The sequence below is a fragment of the Urtica dioica genome, chromosome 5, assembly GCF_054948205.1.
Source record: "Urtica dioica subsp. dioica isolate 48M chromosome 5, U.dioica_male_clone48M_v1_H2, whole genome shotgun sequence".
Classification (NCBI taxonomy): Eukaryota; Viridiplantae; Streptophyta; class Magnoliopsida; order Rosales; family Urticaceae; genus Urtica; species Urtica dioica.
In genome coordinates, this window is record NC_142760.1 from 30,855,517 (window position 1) to 30,880,695 (window position 25,179).

General features: G+C 36.4%; 1 protein-coding gene across 1 annotated transcript; it reads left to right on the forward strand.

Annotated features, from left to right (window-relative positions):
- Positions 1-18,140: 18,140 nt before the first annotated feature.
- HHP1 (heptahelical transmembrane protein1) lies at positions 18,141-22,486 on the forward strand. Its single transcript, XM_089615755.1, has 4 exons — positions 18,141-18,557; positions 18,701-18,793; positions 21,333-21,390; positions 21,610-22,486. Exons 1-4 carry the CDS (start codon positions 18,283-18,285, stop codon positions 22,288-22,290), a joined length of 1,107 nt encoding a protein of 368 aa, XP_089471881.1. The 5' UTR covers positions 18,141-18,282; the 3' UTR covers positions 22,291-22,486.
- Positions 22,487-25,179: the final 2,693 nt, after the last annotated feature.

Consider the following 25,179-nt stretch of genomic DNA (forward strand, 5'->3'; position numbering starts at 1 on the left):
GACAGAACTTTAAATTTGAATAATGTTTATTTTGTTCCTTCCTTTCGGAAAAACGTAATATCTATGGCTCGACTTTTTGAGCAAGATTATTGTTTAAAGTTTATAAAAAATGGAATTCGTATTTCTCTTTCAAATTATTTTGTCACTGATGCATGTATGAAGAATGCTCTCTTTTACATTTATCTCATTCAACCTTCACTTTTAGATACTGAAATAGATAATGATCTAGTTAGGGAGCCAAAGAGGATCAAACTTTCTGATTCCTCTGATCTAATAAAATCAACATATCTCTGGCACTTAAGACTTGGTCATATCAGTCTAGACAGGATTAAGAGACTTGTGAGGGACGGTCCACTCCAAGCCTCTGCAATTGGTTCACTAACTACTTGTGAATCTTGCATAGAAGGAAAAATGACTAAGCGACCTTTCTCCGATAAGGGTCGAAGAGCCACTGAGTTGCTGTAACTTGTACATTCTGATGTATGTGGTCCGCTCAGTACACAGGCATGGGGAGGATACGAATAATTCGTTACCTTCACCGATGATTACTCAAGATACGGTTTTGTCTATTTGCTCAAACATAAATCTGAGACCTTTAACGTATTTAAGGAAGCAAACTGGCAAACAGATCAAAACCCTTCGATCCGATCGAGGTGGTGAGTATATGTCTGGAGAGTTCGATGAATTTCTTGAAGAAGAAGGTATCGCTTCTCAGCTTACTGCACCTGGAACACCTCAACAAAACGGACTGTCGGAGAGAAGAAATCAAACTCTTATGGAGATGGTTAGATCAATGATGAGTTACTCATCACTCCATCTTTCCTTTTGGGGATATGCCCTCGAAACAGCCGCATATATTCTGAACCACGTGCCGTCTAAAACGGTTCCTAGTACTAATTATGAACGATGGACTTGCCGTAAAGTAAATCTAGGCCGCATCAAAATTTGGGGTTGCCCTACACATGTGCAGAGGCAAAAGACTAGCAAGTTGGCTAGTAGGTCATAATTGTGTCTATTCGTTGGATATCTAAAGGAAACCAAAGGTTTCACATTCTATAGTCCCGAGGACGACAAGACTTTCGTTAGCACGAACGCTCGTTTCCTCGAGGAGGACTTTATGAAAGATGTAAAACCTAGAAGCAAAATTATGCTTGAAGAAAATTGGCTGAGGATGCTTCTACCTCGTTTGTAAGAACTGTTCTTACCCCAACTGAAACACAACCTAACTCATCAGAATCTCGTCAAGTAGTACTTCCACATAGTATGAGGGTTTCTCAAAAACTTGACAGGTACATGTCTTACGGAGACACTCTCGTAGCTGTCTCTGACATTGATGACCCTGTTTCCTAAAGCCATGCAATGGCTGGTTCTGAATCAAACATTTGGCTTGACGCCATGAAAGTTGAAATGCACTCGATGTATGTCAACAAAGTCTGGAAACTTGTAGACCTTCCTGAAGGGATTAAACCCGTAGGGTGTAAGTGGATATACAAGAAGAAAAAGGGTTCGGATGAGAACCTCGAGACGTTCAAAGCACGACTAGTGGCTAAAGGTTATACCCAAAAGGAATGGATTGACTATGAGTTTACCTTCTCGCCAGTCGCAATGCTTAAATCCATCCGCATACTTCTATCCATAGCAGCAGCTCTCGATTATGAGATCTGGCAAATGGATGTTAATACTGTCTTCCTGAATGACAAAGTCGCATCTGAAAGTCCGCACCTGATGATATTAGGTGCGACATGTCGCACCTTAAAGTCATCACTATCAGGTGCGACATTTTAGGTGCGACTAGTCGCACCAAACGTCGCACCTAAATATCCTCCAAAATAAGATATTAAAGCGTGAATTATAGTATCAGATGCGACTAGTCGCATCTGATGCCTTCGCGGAAAAAGTATCGGATGCGACCAGTCGCATCGGATAGTAATTCCCTGTCTAATATTTTGGCGGGTTACAGTACAATCAGATGCGACTAGTCGCATCTGATACTCTTCCCGCGAAGGTATCAGATGCGACTAGTCGCATTTGATTGTCTGTAGTTTTTTTTTTTAAAATGCTGATTCTAATAGAATCAGCCCATTAAATATATAAAAATTATAATTTAAAAAATTATTTAAAAATTAATTAAATAATTTTTTTGTTAAATTAAATAAATAATTTGAATAATATTAATTAGAATAATTATATAAATAATTTAATAGAAATTCTAATATTAAATTCATAAAATTTGATAATTTACGTTCAATAAATTAAAAAAATTACAATCTATTCTTTTTGTTTCCCTTTTTCATTCGAAGTCTGCCAATTCTGGAATGCACGGCCTCCTCTTCCGCCAGATCTTCCTCGTGCGCCTTGGCGGCCTAGTGCGCTGCCACTCGAACGATGTCGCTGAAATTCTACCGAACCTGGCGTCTGATCAGCATTTGGCATTGAAGCGGATGGCGGCGTCTGAACATTCGGCATTGAAGCGGATGGCGGCGTCTGAACATTCGACATTGAAGCTGATGGCGGCGTCGTCCCAGGGTGCATCATCGCGGGGGATGGCTGCATGGGAGACGGATGCTGCTGTGTGTAGGCAAAGAACTGTCGCTGAAACGCCTCCATCTGAGCTTGTTGTGCGGCCAACGCTGCTTGTAGCTCGCTAATCACTGGATCTGGAACGCGCGTCGATGAAGAACTTGAGGACGAGCTGTCGTCCTGAGCCTGAGCCAAGAGATACGAGGATCTCGGGATCGAGGGACCTATCCCGACATACCAATCTCGACGTTGCCCGAGAACAGTATCCATCGTGTACTGCTCCGCCTGGTCTATGTCAAACGTTTGGCCTGACTCCGCTGCTTGTCGCTACATATCCTCGACTTGAGTCATAATTCGCGCCTTCAAACATATGTTAAAAAAATTATTAAGATTATCGAAACTTGATTATTAAGTAATTAACACAAGTAACTTACAAATGCTTGTTGCGCCCAAGCTGTCGTCCAATTGCCTTGATCATCTTGATGTTTTTTCTCCCACGTGTTTAACGCCGAGGTCAAAGTCCCATCTTCCCTACTCTGCAGTTCTTATGAAAATATGAGTAATGTATTTATTGCAAAAAAAATATTACAAAATTAGAATAAACTTACGTTCAAATGTCGATGAGCCAAAAAAGAAATCGACCCTTGTGTGGACTTCGCTTTCTTGTTCTTTGAATTGTCTTTGTTGCGAGTAGACTTTTTCTGCACATATTAAATTGCGTTATAATTCGATTTCATAAAAGATAACATAATTTTTTTGAATTATACATTACCTTCCAATCGTCAGTTGCGAACCCCTCTATCACCTTCTCCCAATCGTCTTTTTGATATCCTTTTGGGATTTCTTTCTTGGCGACATTCATTTGCCCACAACATTTGCCTAAGAAAGTCCCTGATAATCTAGACTTTTGGTTGCGCCTCATTCGCTTTGCATCGCGAATGATAGTCTGGCCAATCTGATGACGATAGCAATCCGCCGGAAGCAGCTCCTCGGTCTCATCATCCTTGTACACGAAAGTGTACTCGAAATGAAGTGCGCTCAGAATATTGCCCAACATCTGGGGCGTCACTTCGTTCCAATCACGAAGTGTGACCGGGATATGGACTTTCACCAAAGCGCCGATGCGGTTGTTGAATACTCCTACCTTTTTTATTGTTTTCTTTACGTCCTGGTAGAAGGTTTGGTTGATTGGGTCATACCTAACAACTTTCGCATCGGGTACCCCAAGCGCTGCTTTTGCCGAAGTAGAGCCGGTTGTTGGTCCCCTTGTTTTCTTAGGACCTTAGGAACCCGGTGCAGTCTCTAGCGGAGACTCATCTCCACTTGCTCCTGAACGGTGTAGCGGAGACTCATCTCCACCTGCATCTGACATCCTGTAAGATGTGAACAATATTAGTAAATAAATATTAGTTTTCTGTTTAAAAAAATCGTGGACGGCACCACGGATTTTATTATTAACAGACCTCACATATGGCGGAGGAAAACCGTGGTTACATTATATAGTAAATAAACATACAAAAAATATATTACTCATTCATCGTCATCTATGCCTATAATGTTAATATCATCTTCTATATCGACATCAACATCTTCTCCCTCAAAAACGACCCGTCTCTCATTTTCATCATCGTCTTCTTCATCATCGTCAACGACAGTCACTAACTCAGCTTCATCGGTTTCGTGTCGATGATTCAAACGCTCGATGTTTGACAACTCTATAGTCAATGGGATCGAGGCTGAGTTGGAGGGGTCAACTTCAGGAATGTCCCAAATCCCTCGATGATTGCATTCCTGGACGATTTCCCAGTCGCCGCCTTTAACAAGATCTTCGATGTAAAAAACTTGTTTGACTTGAGTCGCGAGTACGTACGGCTCCTCTTTAAACCACTGTTTCGCAGTATAAGTACTCGTTTCTCCAGTAGTCTTATCGGTGTGCACTAGTTGGTTTGCATGATACTTGTCACTGTACCAAATGTATTTGAACAATAAAACACTACAATTATGCCTATAGTTCACTACGATGACGTCTTCCATTCGACCATAGTAAGTGAAATCATCCACAAGTACACATACACCGCTATTTTGAGTGACTCGTTGATTATCGCGACGACGAGTGATGAACTTCACGCCATTTACAAAGCAGCTCGGATATTGATAGGTGACTTGAAGGGAACCGATAGAAAGCGAATAGAGCTCGTCAGACACGTCAGAACCACTAGCTTTCATATCAAGCATTGATTAGCACTTGTGCGTTTATCAAAAAATTGCATTGATATTGTGCTATTACCTTCTTCTCAAACCAAATTTTGAACCTCTTTCTATGCTCCGCTTCAATATCGCGAACTCCAGATTCGCTCAAGAGATCCAAATGCTCGATGTTATTAAAAACATTACTTCAATAGCAATATATAAAAAGAATGAATTGAAACACATTTCCAACGATAACTTACGTCAAATATGGATCCACTTCAGGACAGTTGGTATAGATGTACCACTCCGCGTTCTCTTTTTGTTCATCGTCTAATACTATCGGTTTCATCATCCCATAAGGCACACACATCTCGGATCGAAAAACAGAGAGCTCTCGCACTTGAACTTCATCTACACTTTTTTATCTTCAAGATACCTTGCAACGAACGTTAGAGCTTCTTCTACAACATAAGCTTCCGCAATAGAGCCTTCTGGTCTAGCTCTATTTTTGACAAAATGTTTTAACGTCCCAAGGTATCTCTCAAATGGGTACATCCACCGCATATGCACCGGGCCGCCATACAACGCTTCATCTGGTAGATAAATCGCCACGTGAATCATGATCGTGAAAAAAGCTGGTGGAAATATCATCTCAAGCTTACACAAGATCTCAATGATAGACTCTTGCGCATTTTCAAGATCTTCTACTCTCAAGGTTCTCGAACTTATCAGCTTGAAAAAGTTGCAAAGCTCGGAGATCGTCTGATGTATTTCTTTTGGCACAAAAGGACGAATACCAACAGCCAACAACCTCTGCAAGATCACGTGGCAATCATGCGACTTCAAACCTGTGAGCTTTCCATCAGCAGTCACATTTTTCTTCAAATTCCCAGCGACCCCATCTGGAAATTTGACAGATTGGAGGAACTCGGTAAATCGCTGCCTCTGAACAAGGGTTAAGGTGTACGATGCTCGCGGTTTGTACCACGAATCCCCTTGTTTTTTCAAGTGGAGAGCGGTCTTGATGCCCAAGTCCATCAAATCAAACCTCGCCTTATCTGTGTCGTAGTTCTTCTTTTCTAAGCTAAGCAAGGTTCCGAGAAGATTCTCGCACACGTTCTTCTCTATGTGCATGAAGTCCATGTTATGCTTCAACTCCAAATCTGACCAGTACGGCAACTCGTAAAAGATGCTTTTCTTGGCCCAATTTAGTTCGCACTCGGCTCGCTTTCGTTTTCTGCCCACGGAGCCAGCATGTTTGCCAGTTGTCGTGCAAGACACACTAGCCAACTGAGCGAGTATATCTTGCGGAGTCAACTTCTCGGGTTTACTGCGTTTCTCGTGGCGATCCTTGTAGTGATCGGTGCTTTTTCTCAATCGATGACGCGTACGCAAGAATCGACGATGGTCGTAGTAGACGATCCTGTTTCTGACTTTCAAAGACGGCGTGTCAAGGTTGCACGTCGGGCAAGCGAGATACCCTTGGCCACTCCATTCCGATAAATAGGATCGAGCTGGAAAATTGTTAATCGTCCAGAGTAGCGCGGCACGCAATCGAAACACTTCATCATTGGCGCCATCTCGAACACGGAATCCGGTATCCCACAGTTCTTTCAGCTCTTCGACAATTGGCTGCAAGAACACGTCCATGTCCTTTCCTGGTGAGTGAGGCCCCGGGATCAAAAGCGTCAGCATCAAGTACTCTTTCTTCATGCACAACCAAGGCGGCAAGTTGTACGCAGTTAGTACCACAGGCCACATGCTGTACGATAAACTCATTTCTCCGAACGGATTGAATCCATCTGCAGCTAGTCCAAGCCGCACGTTTCGAGGCTCTGCAGCAAAGCCTGGGTATCTCTCGTCCAGGTTTTTCAACGTCGTACCATACGCAGGATGTCGTAGAACACCAACTTCCCTGACGCGATCTCTTTCGTGCCACTGCATCAGAAGCGACGTGTGTCGCGACGCGTACAACCGCTTCAATCGATCTTTCAGGGGAAAATATCGCAAAATCTTTTGCGGTATCATCTTCCCAGTTGGCTTCCATCTGCTCTCGTTGCATACTAGGCACACGTCGACTTCCGCGAGATGTTTTCGAAATAGGACACAGTCGTTAATACACGCATCTATCATCTCGTATCCCATGCCAAAACGCTTCAGCTTCGCCTTTGCCTCGTAATGCTTCTCCGGAATTCGATTACCAGCTAGATGAGACTTCTTCAAGAGCTGCAAGAGTTCTGTGAACGACTTGTTCGTCCAATGGTTCGTGACTTTGAGGTGCATCAACGAAACCAAGAAGGACAAAGAAGAAAACTCTTTGCATCCAGGGTACAATTCTACTTCCAACTCGGCGAAGAGGTCTTCCACTTGCTCCTCTGCACGCACCTCACTCTGGGTCAGCTCCGTAGCATCGTCGAAATCCTCGTGATCCCTGATATCCTTCACAGCATTGTGCAATCCTCCTATTCCTCTCTGATCTGTTCCTCCGATGGAATCTTCTTCATGAGGAAGGACGACACGCTCAAGCTCGCCGTGATGATACCATTTTGTGTAGCCTGGGGTAAACCCCTTGTTCAGCAAATGATTCATGATAACCCCGATGTCGTGCCATCTCACGTTGTTGCAAGGTTTGCAAGGACACCGATATTTGGCTTTTTCGTTAGGGAATCTTCTTGCAGCGCGAATAAACTCGTTAACACCGGTTTTGTACTGCAATGTCACTCGATTATTCTCCGTGATCCAATCTCTACTTGGATTGGACATTTCGCTGAATGAGAGCGAGAAATGAAAGTTTGGAAGAGTTATTGATAAAGGACGACGGAGAACAAAATGAAAGAGAGATTATGAATTCTATGTTATTTTGAGCTCGGATTGAATAAGTTGGGAGTTTTTAAACTAATTAATTCAAAACTCTACCGAAATTTCGGCAGAGTTTCCCCTATTATACTGACAAACCAAAAACCTGCAAAATTATTTAAAAACATACACAAACCATCCAGAACTATCCTACAAATTAGCTCGGCCCTAAACCGAACCTCCGTGGTTCGGTCACAACATTTTATAAATGAAAAAGCCAAATAAACAAAATATCACAAACTATCAAAACATTTCACAAACTATTTTTCTTATTTAAACTTACAAATTCATTTCATGTTAAATCAACTAAAACTAATCACAAACATTAACTTAATTTAACCTAAACTTCATTTTATACTAAACATGTCACAAAACATCAAAACATGTCTCAAAACACAAATAAAACTTAGTTTAACATAAACTAATCAAATTATTAAACATGTGATGACATTATCAATTACAATTACTAATCAATTTCAAATTAGCATTTTACAATTACAATTTTAATTTCATTAAATAATTTTAAACTAAACAACCTATTCATGTAATTATTCGACTAATTAAAATTCCTAATTGATAAATTACAATAAATCAAAACTAATTAAAACAAAACAAATTTAAACTAAACACTAACCTAAACACATTACTAAATATTGTAATTAATTACAATTTCTTTACAATTACAATTAACATACTAATCAAAATTAAATTAAAGAACCTAAACATAATACTAAATATGTAATTACAATTTACAATGATTAACTACAATTATATTAACTAACATTTACATTTACATACTAATTAACTAACTAACATTTTATATCAACTAACATTTACATACTAATTAACTAACTAACATTTTATATCAACTAACCTAATTAACTAAACTAACTAAACTAACAGCCATCTTATATAACAAACAAATTTTTTTTTTTTTAAAAAGCTAGACTTACTTGGACAGCTCGGGACAACAGGGCTGAGCGCGCGGCGGTGAAACGGCTCGGTGAAACGGCGGAGGAGGGATCGAGGCAGCGACGGTTCGGTGCAGCGTTGAGAGAGACTCGTCGAGGACAGGGGACGAGGCAGGGACTTGTCGAGGACAGGGGACTACAGCGCGCAGGGCCGGGGATGACAGCAGACTCGTCGAGGACAGCTCGGGACAACAGCAGCCCTGCTCTCGGTTCTCGGTTCAGTCAGAGAGAGAGAGAGAGAGAGAGAGAGAGAGAGAGAGAGCTTACCGGGATTGCAGCGACGCCGAGGCTGAGCACGCGTCGAGGCAGTAGGGCTGTCGGGGCAGAGACGCCGAGGTGTCGAGGTTGAGCGCGTGGCGGTCGGAAGCTCGGTGAGAGTGAGGCAAAGAGAGAGCCTAACGGAGAGAGTGAGAGTGAGGCAGAGAGAGAGCTGGAGAGTGAGAGTAAGAGTGAGAATGGTCGGAGGGGCTCGAGGCCAAGAGAAAGAGAGAGAGAGAGAGAAATACCGGTGCGGAGCCGGAGCTATGGTCGGAGGGGCTCGTGGCTCAGTGAGCCAGAGAAAGAGAGCTTTTTTTAAAAAAAAAAATCTGTCGGCGAAGTGGGGAAGACGAAGTGCGGCGGAGCTACCGCGGCGGAGTGCGGCGGAGGTGGCAAAGATGAGGCAGAGAGAGAAGCGGCGGAGGTGGTGGAAAGGGCGGAGCGCAGCGGAGGTGGCAAAGAGAGAGAAAGGTTTTTTTTTCGAGATAGGGGCTGTTGAAATGAGGAAGACGAAGTGCAGACGATTTTGTTTTATAGAAAACCTAACTTTCGGGTGCGACATTGTCGCACCTGAAAGATCTATCCGATGCGACTAGTCGCACCCGATATTGCATCAGGTGCGACTAGTCGCACCTGATAATATCTTAAAAAAAATTAATCAGAATGCCACGTCAATCCTGAATGAAATAATGAGGGGGAGAATTGGCCCGCTTAGAATTTTGAAACTATCAGGTGCGACAACGTCGCACCTGATAGTTTTTATGACTTTCAGGTGCGACTAGTCGCACCTGATACTCAAAAGCAAACAACAATTTTAGCGAAATTTTTAACACTTCGGGTTGTCAATCTGGTGCGACTAGTCGCACCCGAAAGTCATTTAGATGCGACTTTTAGGTGCGACTAGTCGCACCTGATAATCATGCGCATCATAAAATCAAATTTGTAGTAGTGAGTCCATTTATGGATTAAAGCAAGCATCTAGGTCATGAAATATTAGATTCGATGAAACTGTGAAGAGCTTCGGTTTTGAGCAGTCAATAGATGAGCCGTGTGTTTACAAGTTAATACACGAAGGTAAAGTTGTGTTTCTGGTACTATATGTCGATGATATGTTACTCATAGTTAATGATGCGGGTAAGTTATCTGAGGTTAAGGTATGGCTGGCAAAGCAATTCGATATGAAGGACTTAGGAGAAGCCGCGTACATTCTGAGGACCCAAATCTTTCGAGATAGGAAGAACCGGACTCTATCGCTCTCTCAAGAATCTTATATTGATAAGGTGATGGATCGCTTCTCGATGCAAGATTCTAAGAAGGGCGAAACACCCTTTAGGCATGGAATCTCACTCTCTAAGGACCAGCCTCCCAAGACTGCACAAGAGATTAAGGACATGAGGAAAATTCTTTACGCCTCAGTCGTAGGAAGTCTCATGTATGCAATTCTTTGTACTAGACCAGATATCTGCTTTGCAGTTGGTGTAGTAAGCCGTTTTCAGTTCAACCTTGGACCCGAGCACTGGATTGCTGTTAAGCATGTTCTTAAGTATCTTCGGAAACTAGGAACTTGATGCTTACATACTCAGGTACTGACCTTACTATGACGGGATATACAGACTCCGATTTTCAGGTGGATAAGGATTTCAGGAAATCCACTTTAGGATATGTGTTCAAAATGATGGATCTGTGGTTTGGAGGAGTATCAAGCAATCTTGCATTGCTGACTCCACAATGGAAGCAGAATAAGTGGCTGCTTGTGAAGCATCCAAATAGGCTGTATGGCTTAGAAAATTCTTTAAGTATTTGGAAGTCGTTCCAAACGTCGGCGAGCCCATGACACTTTATTGTGATAACAATGGGGCTGTCGCTAACTCAAAGGAACCTCGAAACCATAAGAGCTCTAAGCATATTGAGAGGAAATACCATTTGATTTGAGAGATCGTCGAGCGCGGAGACGTGGTGGTGAAGAAGATCTCAACGGTGGACAACCTGGCAGATCCATTCACCAAGGCCCTAGACAACAAGGTCTCCGACCAGCATCGGGAGGAATTAGGCATGAAAGACTACTCACATCTTCTTTGAGTCAAGTGGGAGTTTGTTGTCAATGGTGCCTACAAAAAGAGTATTAGTCTCTATTTATGTACATTTGATGTAATAAAGTCTCACGAAGACTCTTGCTTGTAACTGCTGAATAATTAATAAAAGTTGAAACGTTCATTCATTCTTCCTTGTCTGTTTGAAGCTTTATGATTAACTATAGTCTTTAGTCTTTAAACAAACCTAACAATAAATGAAGAGTCAAATAAAGATTTGCGTGAACAAACTCTTCATGGTTTGCTTAAAACTATATATTCACAATCTAAGGGTCAAAGGGCTATTGATCTCAGTATGATTGTTAGGAGAATCTATGATGTCTGGTTATGTAACATTGAGAGTTTGAGACTCTATAGTTCTTCCTAGGTATCTTTAGAATGTACTGAATTGACCAATGCACTTCTAGAGACAGAATAAGAACAAACCATTTAACCTCTTATGTCTCGGAGTCGCTATGTATGAATTGCATCGTGTTTACCTCAATCCTGAAATGAGACAAGACCTATTGGTGAAGTACTAAGTTATGAAGATGTCATGAGTAACTTTGTGAAGATCTCATAGATATGGAATTCATGTACAAGGTTGCTGAAATGCAATGTATATCACCTCATGCTTTGTTCCTTGGAATGTGAATAAATGAACTGACCAGTGTCCAAATTGAGTCATGACTCTTTTGGATGAATCAATGTGACCTGTTAGCTCATCGTCAATACATTGTTTCTAACTTATTCACAAGCGACAAAGGAGTTGAGGAAATAACAGCTAGAAGGGTAAAATGGTAATTTTGTAAATCCCATCTAGTTGATGATATTCATGAAGGGTAAACATAGATAATATTCAATGGATCCACTCATTACAATTAAGTAGAATTCTTGAGTAGAAAATATATTCATTTGAACCGAGAGATTTCAGTGTCAACTCTTTAGTGGAGTCAGTTGACATTAAGCTAGAACTTGGAAAAGGTTTGTGAACTTTTGAGTCCAGGTATGCTAGCTCAAGTTTTGTTCATTTGGATCCATGAGGTCACTACCACAAGTCATTAGAGTATGATTAGTTAAACTAGAAGTTAAGTCAAAACAAGAACTAGACAAGTTTTACGAAAATTGTATAAAGGGTAATTTTGTCCTTTTGGATATGGGATGGTATGAATGTCAATAAAGAAGTTTTTTTGACATTGTCATATGATGACAATGACAATGGGTTCAAGTCACACGGCCAAGTTGAGAGAATTGGACCTTGAAGATTGAATTTCACTTCATGGAATTTTATGAAAATTCCTAATGGGATTTTCTTATGTTGTCATGAACAAATAAAGAAACATCTAGAAGCTCCTTCTAGAAGCCTACAAACCGTCCAACCCAAGGAGAGAAAGAGAATTATTTTGTGCATTGATGTATGAAGATACTTGCCAAAAGAAAAAGAGGAAACAAATTTCCTCGAGAAGGAAATCAATTTGGGCTGCCAAAGCAAGAGAGAGGCAATCAAAAGAGGAAACAAATTTGCTTCTAGAAGCAAGGACTTGCACGTCCAAGAGGAAGAAGGGGAAGCAAATATTTGGTCATGAATATGTGATATTCTATAGAAAAGAGGAAACTACCTTTTGAAGGTAATCCTCCTCCTATAAATACCCCACCTTATTCACAACTCACAACACACAATTTTGAGATTGAGAGCATCTCTCTCTAAATTGGCCGCCCCCATCTCTCTCTCTAGAATCCCTTCTTGTTCTTTTTTTTGGCACCTAGCTCCTCATTAGACCTAGCATTTCTTTTAGCTCTTTGGCTCAAAGACTTGTTCTTGAGTCATCGTGTTTAAAAGTGCCCACACACTAAATCCAATGATTCTCTTAAGACTCTAGTGGCAGAAACTTTCGTGGTTGCTCACAGGTTCAAGAAGACTAGTGCGAGAGAGGAGCTGCGTGGGGAGACGAATGTTTCAACTTTCCTAAGGCTTCTTCAACGTTCAAGCTCCATTCAAGGTTGGTACCGAGTAAAAACTAAATGCAGTTTTAAAATTTTAAATTATATGTTCATGCACTTTGTCTAGGTTGTAAAAACGTTTTACGTGTTTTAAAGAAATTTTTTATATTCCGCCGCTTGCTAGAAGCGATAAATCTTTTCTTAACCCTAGATCTATTCTAACAGTAATTGTGATTGACAGCATTAATTCTAAAAAACGGGTATTTCCATAATTAAATAACTATTTATAGTAGAATTGTTTATTTATTGTTGGATCAAGTAAATAATCAATTAATAAGTTATTTATTTATTGTTGGATCAAGTAAATAAATGATTTTGGATTTTTGGGCCGGACCTTGCGCTGAAGAAAAAATTCGCCACCTCCCTACCAGGAGGTGAGCGATTTTTTATACTGGTTTTATACCAATTTATTCTCTTTATTTGTTCATAAAATAAATGAGAGAAAATATAGGAAATTAGTTATTTTCATATATTCTCTCATAATATTTAGGAGAATATTTAGGAGAAATATGTTCTTATATTCTCTCAACAAATAAAATATTTTATATTATCTTATAAAATAAAATTCTAGATACTGATCTGATAGATGAGAAAAAAAAATAGGATTCATGAGATGAGATCCAAGGCCTGAGATTAAATCCACTAGTGTGATCACAATAAAAGGAAATAATATATTCTAGAATATCTCTTTTTAACTGCTATAAATAGGTGGCTGATGAGAAGTAAAATCTAACCTAAAATAGTATTAAAAAGTTCGACCTCCTCTCTTTGGTTTGGCCGAGACTTTGCTTCTTCATCTTCCCATCGGAATTGCTTCAATTCCATTCTTAGAAATAAGAGAGAAAGATCTGAAACACCTCGTTTCAAATCTAAGTGAGATCAAGAATCGTTGCCCACTCATCAGTCTTATCTTCCTCAAAGATTACGTTTCGGAAGACTACGGTGTCCTCAATACGACGAGAATGAATCTGAGAGTTTCAGAGTCATCCAGAAGGTCTGAGAGGAGTCTTTATAGACTGAAGACGGATTGTGAAAGCATGAAGGTTCGGTTCGTGAGCCCAAATTTGTAAGTCTTCTGAACTTGTCATTAAATTTATCGGTTTCTTGACATATTGCGTTTGCTCTCATTAAAAAACATAAATCTAGATCTTGTTTAATTAATAACCATGTTTTAATTAGCTTATGATAGCGTAATTAATATTTTACACATTTAAATGATTGTTTGAGGTGAAATAATCACCAGCAGTTTGGGGTATTGAGTTCATGCACGATCTCGGATCATTTGGCGGTTGAGCTCATGCATGACCTAAGATCGTTAATCATTTGGCGTTACGGTTTGGAGTCAGGGCGACAAGTTCTTATTATGTGTTTATCGACACACAAACTATATGCGTATCGTTATGATATATGAGTTATTTATTTATTTCTCATATATGAATAATTCTTCATGCATTTGTTTATCTCGCATTCTTCATGTGTTATTTACATGTGACACAACATTTAGATGCTTTCAATACTAGATAGACTCTCACTTGCTGAGTCTTTATGACTCATAGATTATGACCCTTGAAAATGTAGATAAAGGAAAAGCTATAGCCAATAGAGACGAGGAAGAGTTAGTCTGGACACGGTTCACTCGACCTGTGGCAAAGTGAGAGAGGTTTCAAAACGGGGACAATTGTGTTTTGATTTACTAAGTAACATATACTTATTTTTAGCCTCTAGTTGAGCCAAACATGAATGTAAAAGAAAAACGAAAAATTTCTCTGCATTCTCAGGTTTTATAGTTATATAGTTCGTAGCTATTTTACTCAAATTACTTTTTCTTCCGCAGCTGAAATATATGTTTATCTTAATTATATAAGTTTTTGAGCAAGAGATGTGAGAACGTCGCGACTCATGGGCGAACTACTGCTCGCGGGTCATTATAAAATAAATCTCCAAAGTAGGCACCCAACATACAGTATTTGGACCTAGGAATTTCAAATTTTACATTGTCCAAAAGGCCTAACTTAAAATTCAATTTAATTAATTAATTACTCGATAATTAAAAAATTAATTAATTCCACTATAAATAATTAATTTGAAAAAAAAAATCGAGTAAGTGCTTCTAGACAATTTACAACTGTGAGATTGTAAACAATAAATTTTATTATTACTAGAGAGTTCTTACTTAACTTAATCATAGCGGACTTGGAGACTATGGCCTAGTAATTGAAGCTGCCTCAAATCCGCATAAATAGACGAAAAAGTTATCTCTCTTATTTAAAAGATTCGTCAATCTTGGCGTCACTCCACACCATGAGCCAAAACTACACTCTTCTTATTACTAGAATTATGTTTTACTCATCGTAGGAGTGTCCATTGATATAGTCAGTTCATGAGCTCAATCCTCCAGGTTCAACTCGTATCGAGAAATGTTAATTATTATGTTATACCTTTCTTGATACATATGATCCCTAAGCATTGTTGCTTCCCTAGCGAAAAATTCTTTTGTACTACTTACTACGAAAGTGCGCGCAATCAATCAGTTCTTGAATCAACCATTAGGTGAGTGAATATTGACCTTCTTTTAGAAAGGTTGGATTCCGTATTTGTGAATCACTTTTCGCTCATATCATATCCCAAGCTCCCAAGACATAAGTATTTAGGCGTCTGCCGGTAATGAATGAGTCAAAGAACCCGATAATACAACCTAGAAGTCAATGACCACATATTTACATCAAGTCTCAATGTGTTCATCATAGCGAGACCAGTTAGTGTACTGTAATAGTTACTTAAACGACACATCAACAACCAAAGTCTGTCCAGGCCGTACACATATCGACCATGTAGAATGCTCTCTCCAAGTGATTAATCCTCATTTGTATTCCACATATGTGATTTTAGATTCAGCTATCCAGACATGAATCAATGGCAACAATGGAGATTGTTCACCCTTGCTCGAGTTTCCATTTTTCGGCTTCGACATTAGGTTCGCTGATAGAAACTTAAGGTTTTTTTTTCCTTTTCGTGTTTGGGTAACAGAGAAGAAGAAGGGAATCAGAGAGAAGAAGGAGAGTGAAATGAAGAGAGAGAAAGTGAGAAATGAAAAGTCGCGAAATGAAATAGAGTGAAGAAGATGAGTGACGGTTGAAAAAAAAAATTATTTTTGTTTTTTTTTTCGAATTTTAAAATAAAATTGGTTTTTAAGGGTACAAAAGTCTTTACACATAGGAATTGATAATAGATCTGTCAATTTTTTAGTTTTGGTTGAAAATTGGTAAATGAGGTTAAAGTAGTAATATTGGTTATTTATGAAAAATAAAAGTTCGTCGGCTAATATTGAAAAAAAAATTACGAAAAATAGTTATTTGAGGCTATTTCCACAAAAAGAAAAGAATAACTAATTGACTTCTTTGCATGCTGATTATAAACGTGAATGATCATTTTTCCCACTAAAATATTGTTAAAAATCATTTAAGCATGTAATGATAGCTATAGACTACACGTTTGCTATTTGGTGAAGCGACATTAGAATGTCAATTACGTGACATAGTAAATAATTGTCGTCTCACGTTTGGTTGGTGAAAACTAGTTATAGGGTGTGTAAATCTGACTTATAAAACTACGATAGTACTAGAAAGTGGAAACACCAAAGCGTTAAGCAATACTGCAATATATTTCAGGAGGTAATAAAATTGAAAAAAAAAAATTAAAAATTGGAACTTATATATACATAAACCGATGATCCGGCTTAAAATATTAATTAGTTTGATATTTCACATCGGTATCAAAATTTTGGTTTGGTAACATTGAAACTGCAGTTTAAATCAAATTGGGCGTTTTTCAAACTTTTTGTTTTTCTGATTTTTAGACCTTTTATTTAGAATGTTTAATTCTTTTTTTTTTCTTTTTTTGTTATTTGTAGCATATTTATTTATATTGAGAATTAAAAATTTATATAAATTAGAGTAAATTTATCCAGTTGTTCTGCATAATAATGTAGAACCCATTGGTAAAACAATTTGATTCATTCCGCTCTTTTTATATGTAAAATCGATTCATTCGTTCAGCATGTTTAAGACCAAATCATACTATGCACAACCCATGACAACAAAACATGAACATTTAACATCTAAATTTTTTATTTTTATTTTTATTTTATGACACTGTTTTGTTGTGTGAATCATTACTGAAAATAGTGAATTGAATTTACGGAACAGTAATGCGTGAAATTTATTGTTCTTTTATAATATTTTTTGTTTTGTTTTTGTATTGTGTGTAAATTGGGTAACATATTCGGACACCTGGGGACATGCACAAAAGAAGACCAAACACGTATGAGCTAGAGCTAGGCAAACTATTTATTACCATAATATAATAAGAATAAAATCAATGGCGTACTCTTAAGAGTAGGACCATATTGAAAACAAAACCCTAAATGAAGGAATCAATATTAAGTTGGGTTTCATAATTTTTCAGTTTATAGTTGATCAGCATTTGGTGGCTGCTCTAATTTCTTCTTCTTTTCACATTGACTAGATAGAGAAGGCGATTATCCAATTGTACAGAAATGCAATTATATATTATTTCCCTATTATTTAATATTATATTTATTTGTATATTTTGAACTAGTCAAACGTTGTCTTGCAAAGGATTTTTGACTTCGGATCTGAATCCTCTTTTCCTGGAGCAGAATCAAGTTGAACTAGGTAAGAAAAAAAAATCATCTTCTATTATTAGTAAACAGCTAGGATTTTCTATCATGGGATTTATATATGTATATATTTACTTATAAGTGTAGACATAGAAGACCATTCTCAGAAAAAGAAAAGGACAATTTAGATATATTCAACGAAAATTGAATGATTGAATTAAGAATAAATAAAACAAAAGTTAAATATTTCTATCCATTTAGATGTTTATTTATTTTATTAGGTGAAAATTTGGTTGCGTCCGGTACCTTTATTCATTAGTAGTCAAATAAAACCGTAAACGAAAATTTTTCTTGACTTTTAATATTATTTTTTTGTAAGAAAAATAAAAATAAAAAGGGACTAGCCAGTTTGCTAATCTGTCTCATTGTTGTTACTTGTTACACTACTTGTTGATCCAAAAAGCCAACCACATAATAGAAAAAGGGCAACAATAATTATAATAATTACTGAATAAAATAAATAAAGTGCATGTATGTAATCATGTTAGCCAGCCAAAACTCTCTCTCTCTCTCTCTCTCTCTCTCTCTTTCTCTCTCTCTTTTGTCTTTAAATGTTACAGTTGGGCAGTTGAGAGGTATCAAATTTGAACTTCATAAAAGCATATGCCACTACCTCTCACTTCTCTCTCATCTCAACACAATTTTCTCTCTCTAGACATATTTATATATACACACACAAACATTAATCCTCTCTCAATACAAGTATATAGCAACAAATATGAACCAAGGTCTGAGCAAGAGGAGATCAACAGCCAAAGATCAAATGGGAGAACAAAAAACGACATGCAAAAAGGAAGAGAGCAATCAAAACGACGATGACGTCACGAAGGAGAAGGACTTGGCAAAACGCTGCGCTTTGGTGTCGTTTAAAGACCTGCCTGAGTACATGAAAGACAACGAGTTCATATTGGACCACTACCGAGTCGATTGGCCTCTCAAAGAGGCTCTCTTCAGCGTTTTGCGATGGCACAACGAGACTCTCAACGTTTGGACGTACGTGACGACAACAATCTTTCAATTCAATTAATTTTTTTTAATCATTCTTTTCTTTTTTAATTACGTGTGACAGCTGTTCACGTGATGTTTGATCATGAGTTTGGGGTTTCTTATTATTTATTATTTTTTAATTTTTTCAGGCACTTAATTGGGTTTGTTCTATTTGTGGGATTGACTATGGTTAATTTCATGGAGGTGCCTCATGTAGCTGAGCTCCTTGTATTTTTTGCCAGGTATTTAATTAATTGATAAAACCCATATATACATCGTTATATTTTATAAGATTTTTTTTTTCAAGTAGAAATTTTATACTACCAAGGCTCTCAAAACTTGGTAGCATTTCATCTTACTTAAAAAATTGCATAAATAATCCTCGGACGTTTGAAATTATTGCATTTTAGTCCCTGGTTATTTTTTTGGAGCAGATCCTAAATCTATGATATTGTAGCATGTTAATCATTTTCAAGATAAACTAAATTATTTTTCTTTCTAAATTAAATAGATAAACAACTTAAAACATATCTACAATCTAAAATCACCTAACATGAATTTTTTTTAGAAAAAATTATTATTGAATAAAATAATCCTCTAAAAATCCAAATTTGTTTGACTACTTTGTAGTATTTTTTTTAAATACAATCTAATTAGTTTCTTATAAAATTAACTAAACATTATAGTTTGTAAATATATTTTAAGCGTTCAATTGTAATTTTTTTTTTTAAGAATTTGTTTAGAAAAGGACCAAAGTGCTATAAAATCAAAAGTTAGAGACATAAATAAAATTAAAGTTTTCGTAGCTAGATTCGCCGAGTAGATGAATTGCCCATTAATTGAATTCGTGGGTGGGAAAATGATCTGTATATGATCTGTATCATGGTTGACTTAACCTTCAACTACCAAGCTTTTATTTCCCATTATAAATGTCCCACGAATATAGAACGAACAACATGTGAACGTGATAATAAATAACTACGAGACACATGAGTTATTGTAGCTCAACAAACATTTTGCATCTGGATTTTCAAAATCTAATTCACCATATTAATGTGTGCTTCATTTTTTTGTGCGTACTTGTTATATTATTTTCTCAACACAATTGCTGATAGTGTGATTATTTGGAAGCTCTAAACCAATATATGGACAACGTTATATATCTGTAGTTAAGCGTAGCCAGTTAGTATTATGGAGGTTAAGATACACACACATATTATATTTTATTAACAAAACACATTTTCAAACAAACATTAAAAAAAAAAAAAAAAAAAAAACACCATTGGCATGTTCCATTACATTGTAACATGACACATTATATCATAGAGACACCTAAGAGCACGTTGTCAATTTGGCTATGTGGGGCAAGAAATTAGTAGAATTGGACAAGCACAACCCATTTTTTTTTATAATGAAAACACACTGTATATTAGTTTATATTTGTTAAAGAGACCCTTAATAAAATTAATATTTTCCATGAGCCGAACACACACACAAAGAATTCTTCTTCACATCGCTCATCTTCTTTTCCTCTAATAATTATATTTTTTATTTTTAGATTGCATTTATTAGAAGAGTTTTACATCTATTTAACTTTAAAAAGGTATTTTTGGCATCTAACAAATTATTGGCATTTTTATTTTACCAAGAAAATTTTCAATGTAGAAATTACGTATATTTACAAGTTATATTTTTATAAATAGAGTATTTTAAGTTTTTATCTATTTTTTTAAGTAGTAAATTGTGTTGTATACAATTTTTTTTTATCCTTATTTTAGACTCTATTTACAATTTAAAGTTTAATTTACAGTAAAAGTATTTGCCTGCGATATAAAAGAACATTACGATTGAAAACATTTTAAACACCTACCATACACTTTTGGAGCCGAATTATCATTTCTAAGAAACGTAACAAGAATAGTTTTTTTAAAAGTGCAACATTTCTAAAATAGTGAGTATATTAAATTATTTAAGATAGTAATTTTTTTTTAACTGAAAAAAATTATTTTCTTCATGAAATTGTAAACAATAAAAAATGAAATAAAATCTAAAATAATGAATGAATTTAATTTTTTTATACATATAAAAAAAAAATTATAGCTTAAAACTTTACATTATATTAAAGTACAAGAAATATTTTAAGTCATATGAAAACACATTTTTGTCAATCACGGTTTTGGGCTAGCTAGCCAACTCATTCGGCCATGTCTTGGCTTGTAATTTATAGGGAAGTCGGACGTGAGTACAAGTATCATAATTATAAAAGACAAAAAAAAAGAAAGTGTAAAATCTTAAAATAGATATTGTTATGAGTGTTTTTTTTTTTTTTGCATAAAATTTATGTAATTGCGTAAAATTTTAAGCATAGGTTATTTATCTGTATAAATTTTTGTGTATTTTTATAGAGTACGAACTCCTTAAAAAAAAAAAAAAAAAAAAAAAAAAAAAAAAAAAAAAAAACCGGCTCATAAATTTTGGGTTAGGCCTATTAAACTGGCTCGCATTCTTATTGGGTTAGGCCTTACCAAGCTCATAAATTTTCGTGGGCCTACATTAATTGGTCTCCCAAACCATGACCATCTTAAATTCACTGTAGTTGCTGATCAGAAACTTTTTAATGACTTGAATACAAAAGCTTTTGGTAGTTGTTTCATTCTCAGTTCACACCATTCATTTCCCTGGTTTGCAAACAAGATAATTAATTAAGTATTCATAGGTTCACACGTTTTAACTGAAATCATTCATTCTTTTGTTAATAACTCCATCGTTATATGTGTATAGGTCATTGCCTATTAGTGGAGATTCAAATGGCTCCAACAACTTCAACGACTTCTCAGTGGTGAGTTAATTACACAATCAACTCTTATTTATTATAGATTTTATGATAATTAAAAAAAAAATATTTAACTTTTAGTTAAATAGCCAGAGTGAATCTATTAATAGCGGTTGATTGATTATTAGGAGCTGAGTTACATTATACTTGCACATTTATAGCTTCTTTTTTTTTTTTGTAATTTTTTTTTTATATTAACACTACACAAATTTGAATTAATTGCAGGGAACAACCAAACTAGTTACCTTAAATCAAATATCTTCACAAGAAGCCCTAGATAGTGAAGAAGTGGAACAATGGCCATTTTTTGTGTTCTTAGGAGGCTCAATGTTTTGCCTCCTCTCGAGCAGCGTTTGTCACCTCTTCTCGTGCCACTCTCACTCCCTAAACACGCTCCTCCTAAGAATGGACTACGTAGGCATAGCCACGATGATCATAACCTCGTTTTTCCCTCCGATTTACTACATCTTCCACTGCGACTCGAACTGGCACTACGGCTATCTCGGGGGCATAACGATAATGGGAGCCCTAGCAATCGCAACCCTATTTTCCCCGACCCTCTCCGAGGGGAGGTTCAGGGGTCTCAGAGCCCTGATCTTCTCCTCGATGGGCCTATTTGGGATCGTTCCGACTGTTCATGCGCTCGCAGTCAACTGGGAAAATCCCAGAAGAAACGAGATCTTGTCCTACGAACTGGCAATGGCGTTTTTCTACTTGACTGGGACGGGATTCTACGTGGCTAGGATTCCCGAGAGGTTCAAGCCAGGGCGGTTCGACCTGGCGGGCCATAGCCACCAGATATTCCATGTGTTCGTGGTTCTCGGGGCTCTATCGCATTATGGCGCCTCGATTGTGATCTTGGATTGGCGTAACAAGTTTGGTTGCATGAGAAATCGTTACATGTAACTTAAACTAAACTATACATTGTAGTAGCTATCTGTTAGTATTTTAAATCATATCCTTATAGAGTACAAGGACTTTAAGTACTTGATTATGATCATGTTAGTAGCCCTAATGAAATAGAGAAAAATAGGGCTACAATTTATTGTCCAATGCTTGTATTCAATTCTTTGGTTATTAATTTTCAATTCTTTTTGGGATATATATATGAATCCTTGTTAAATTTTTTGGTGACTGTTGTGGTCAATTATGTGTTTTCAACTATCATCAAGGCCTTAAAGAGTTGCCATCGTTATACTGAAACAGACCTTTATTTTTTTACATATAATGCTGAAATTTTTTCACCTCCTATCAAGCTAACGGAAACAGAAGGGATTCAAAAAAATCTGGTATCACATGAAGAGTTAGAAAATAAATAATAGTTTTTGTAGAAGTCAAGTCAACAACGCATTCTTATATAAACATATAAAATGGAAATATAAATTATTAATAATAAAAATAAAATACAACTCACAACTTACAAGATGCTCTCAAACGTTAATTTCCGCCTATAAGTTCGCATTACAATTACGACGACTTAATTTTTTCAGAATAATTATAACTTGAAGCTTAAGTTATCCCAAATTTCAAAACATATGTGAATACGAAGTGCAAATTTTCAGCAAGAACAAGTTATATATTTTTTAAATAATGATAAATATATATTGTGAAAGTACTATTCTTTTTTAATCGAGTAAATGTTGTGATTTGGGAAGCCTAATTTAGTCAGATCCAATAAATAGGGACAATGTATCTCTTGAGACATGGCAAGACGAACTGGAATTACTCGATAATGATCAAAATATGAAAAATTTATTTTCCTTGAAATTCTCAAACTTTCATAACATGTCAACTTAACTAGACAGACGTTACTGATCAAATGTATGTATTCATCAAGTTAAAAATGTATGTATTTATCTATATCTCCATACAAACGTTAAAATACAAAATGCACGAGTTTACTATTACAAAATATATTTTTAGAAGCGGAATAGCTTGAGAAGCGATATGTTGCTTCTATTTAGAAGCATAATAAATTTATAAGCGACATGCCACTTCTAAAAATATCACAAAAATACATAAAAAGCGGTCATTTAAAATTATATTTTTAGAATTTAAAAAGCAACTATTGCCATTTCTAAAAGTGCGACAAAGTTTTAGAAGCAATAATTGTAGTTTATAAATTTTGTAAAATTTTAATAGGTGTGTTTTACTCTCTTTTAATTTGACATAACATTCAGAAGCGACATATTACTTCTAAAAGTTAGGACAAATTCATTTAACTATTTTTATTCTCTTCTTCCATCATTTAGCCTTTTTAATATCAGGCTCTCTCTCTCTCTCTCTCTCTCTCTCTCTCTCTCTCTCTCTCTCTCTCTCTCTCTCTCTCAACCGCCATGGGAAGCTCTGCCACCCAATTCCTCAAACTCCGTTGCAGACCACTCCCATTGATTTTCTTCGCCGCCACGACGACCACCCAACCCAAACCACCACCCAATTCTTACCCTGACCCTACTCTGAGCTCCAACTCGAACTCACCATTCTTAACTCATTTAGAAGCGAACTTTTATAAGTGACTTCTGCTTATTCTAATAATATATTATTTTTAGAAGCGATATTTGGACCATTGGAAGCAATAAATGCCGCTTCTACATGCCAAATTTCTCCTAGTGTAAACTGATGATCACGTCTAAAATAGTTTGATTTTCACAAATTGAAACCGAGATTTAAAATGAACAGGTCAATGTTAATAATTAAGATCATTTAACTTTTGAGCTATTCATGTAGTTAAATTTAAAAATTAAAAAAAAAAGAACGTATCAGTTGAAAAAAATGTGATTGGTCTAAACCGTGCACAACCTCTTAAATTGCATGCCGATGATAATTGTTTATACGCTAACTTGAATTTCCTTTTCCGAAAAGAAAAATGAGCGAATTCTTTAAAAGTTAGTATATACAATTACTACGTTCTAGTCCATTGAACTCAAGGTATATACAATTACTATGTTATAGTCTCCTCTAATTACTTAGCTAGTGAACTCAAGGTAATTAAATCTCACATTTTCCAATAATGTATCAAGTTTTTTGTGAGTTTTATTTATGAGATCATGTGATTTCCTTCAATGCTTTCTCGGACTTTTTTGCATCATATTTGCTTGCGTTGCAATCAAATGTGGCTTCACGTTCAAGAAGTTTGTGATCCAAGAGATCCCTCTTACTTTATTTACTTGATATAATTTAAGTCATGCTTGGCAAACTTTGGTTAAATAACTACATATATTAGTATATTAGAACAAATTATTCAAATATGAATGGAGTATTTGAATTGACGTTTCGAAGTTTGAGGAAAATGACCTCTATGAATAGTGTTTTATTGGAGGAACCAGTCTTCAGTGGATTTCAATACAAAAATTATTAATACATATTTATTATTTTTACATAACAAACATTAATTTAACTCCATAAAAATAATTTATTTTAATTGATTTTATTTCATGAAAGAGCTTACATAAACGTGAGATTCTTACCTTATTCACCCCCAAAAAAAAAAAAAAATCGCCATAATAAACAATTAGAAAGAAAAATAAAAGTTATACCCAAAAGATTTCCACTCTCCAAAATCAAAGCTATCCACTTTATTTATGTGTGCATATATTTACAGCCTTTCGAATATAGCGCTTCGTACGTAAAGGTCAAACCGCCAAAGTGATATTTATTTATTTATTATTATGTTATTTCTTGCATATCGGAAATAGCATACTCTATTATTATTATTTTTTTTGGTGAAATAGCATACTTCGCTTGAGTGAATCTTACTTAAGTGAAATAGTTTTTTAAAAAAAATCTTACTCGAGT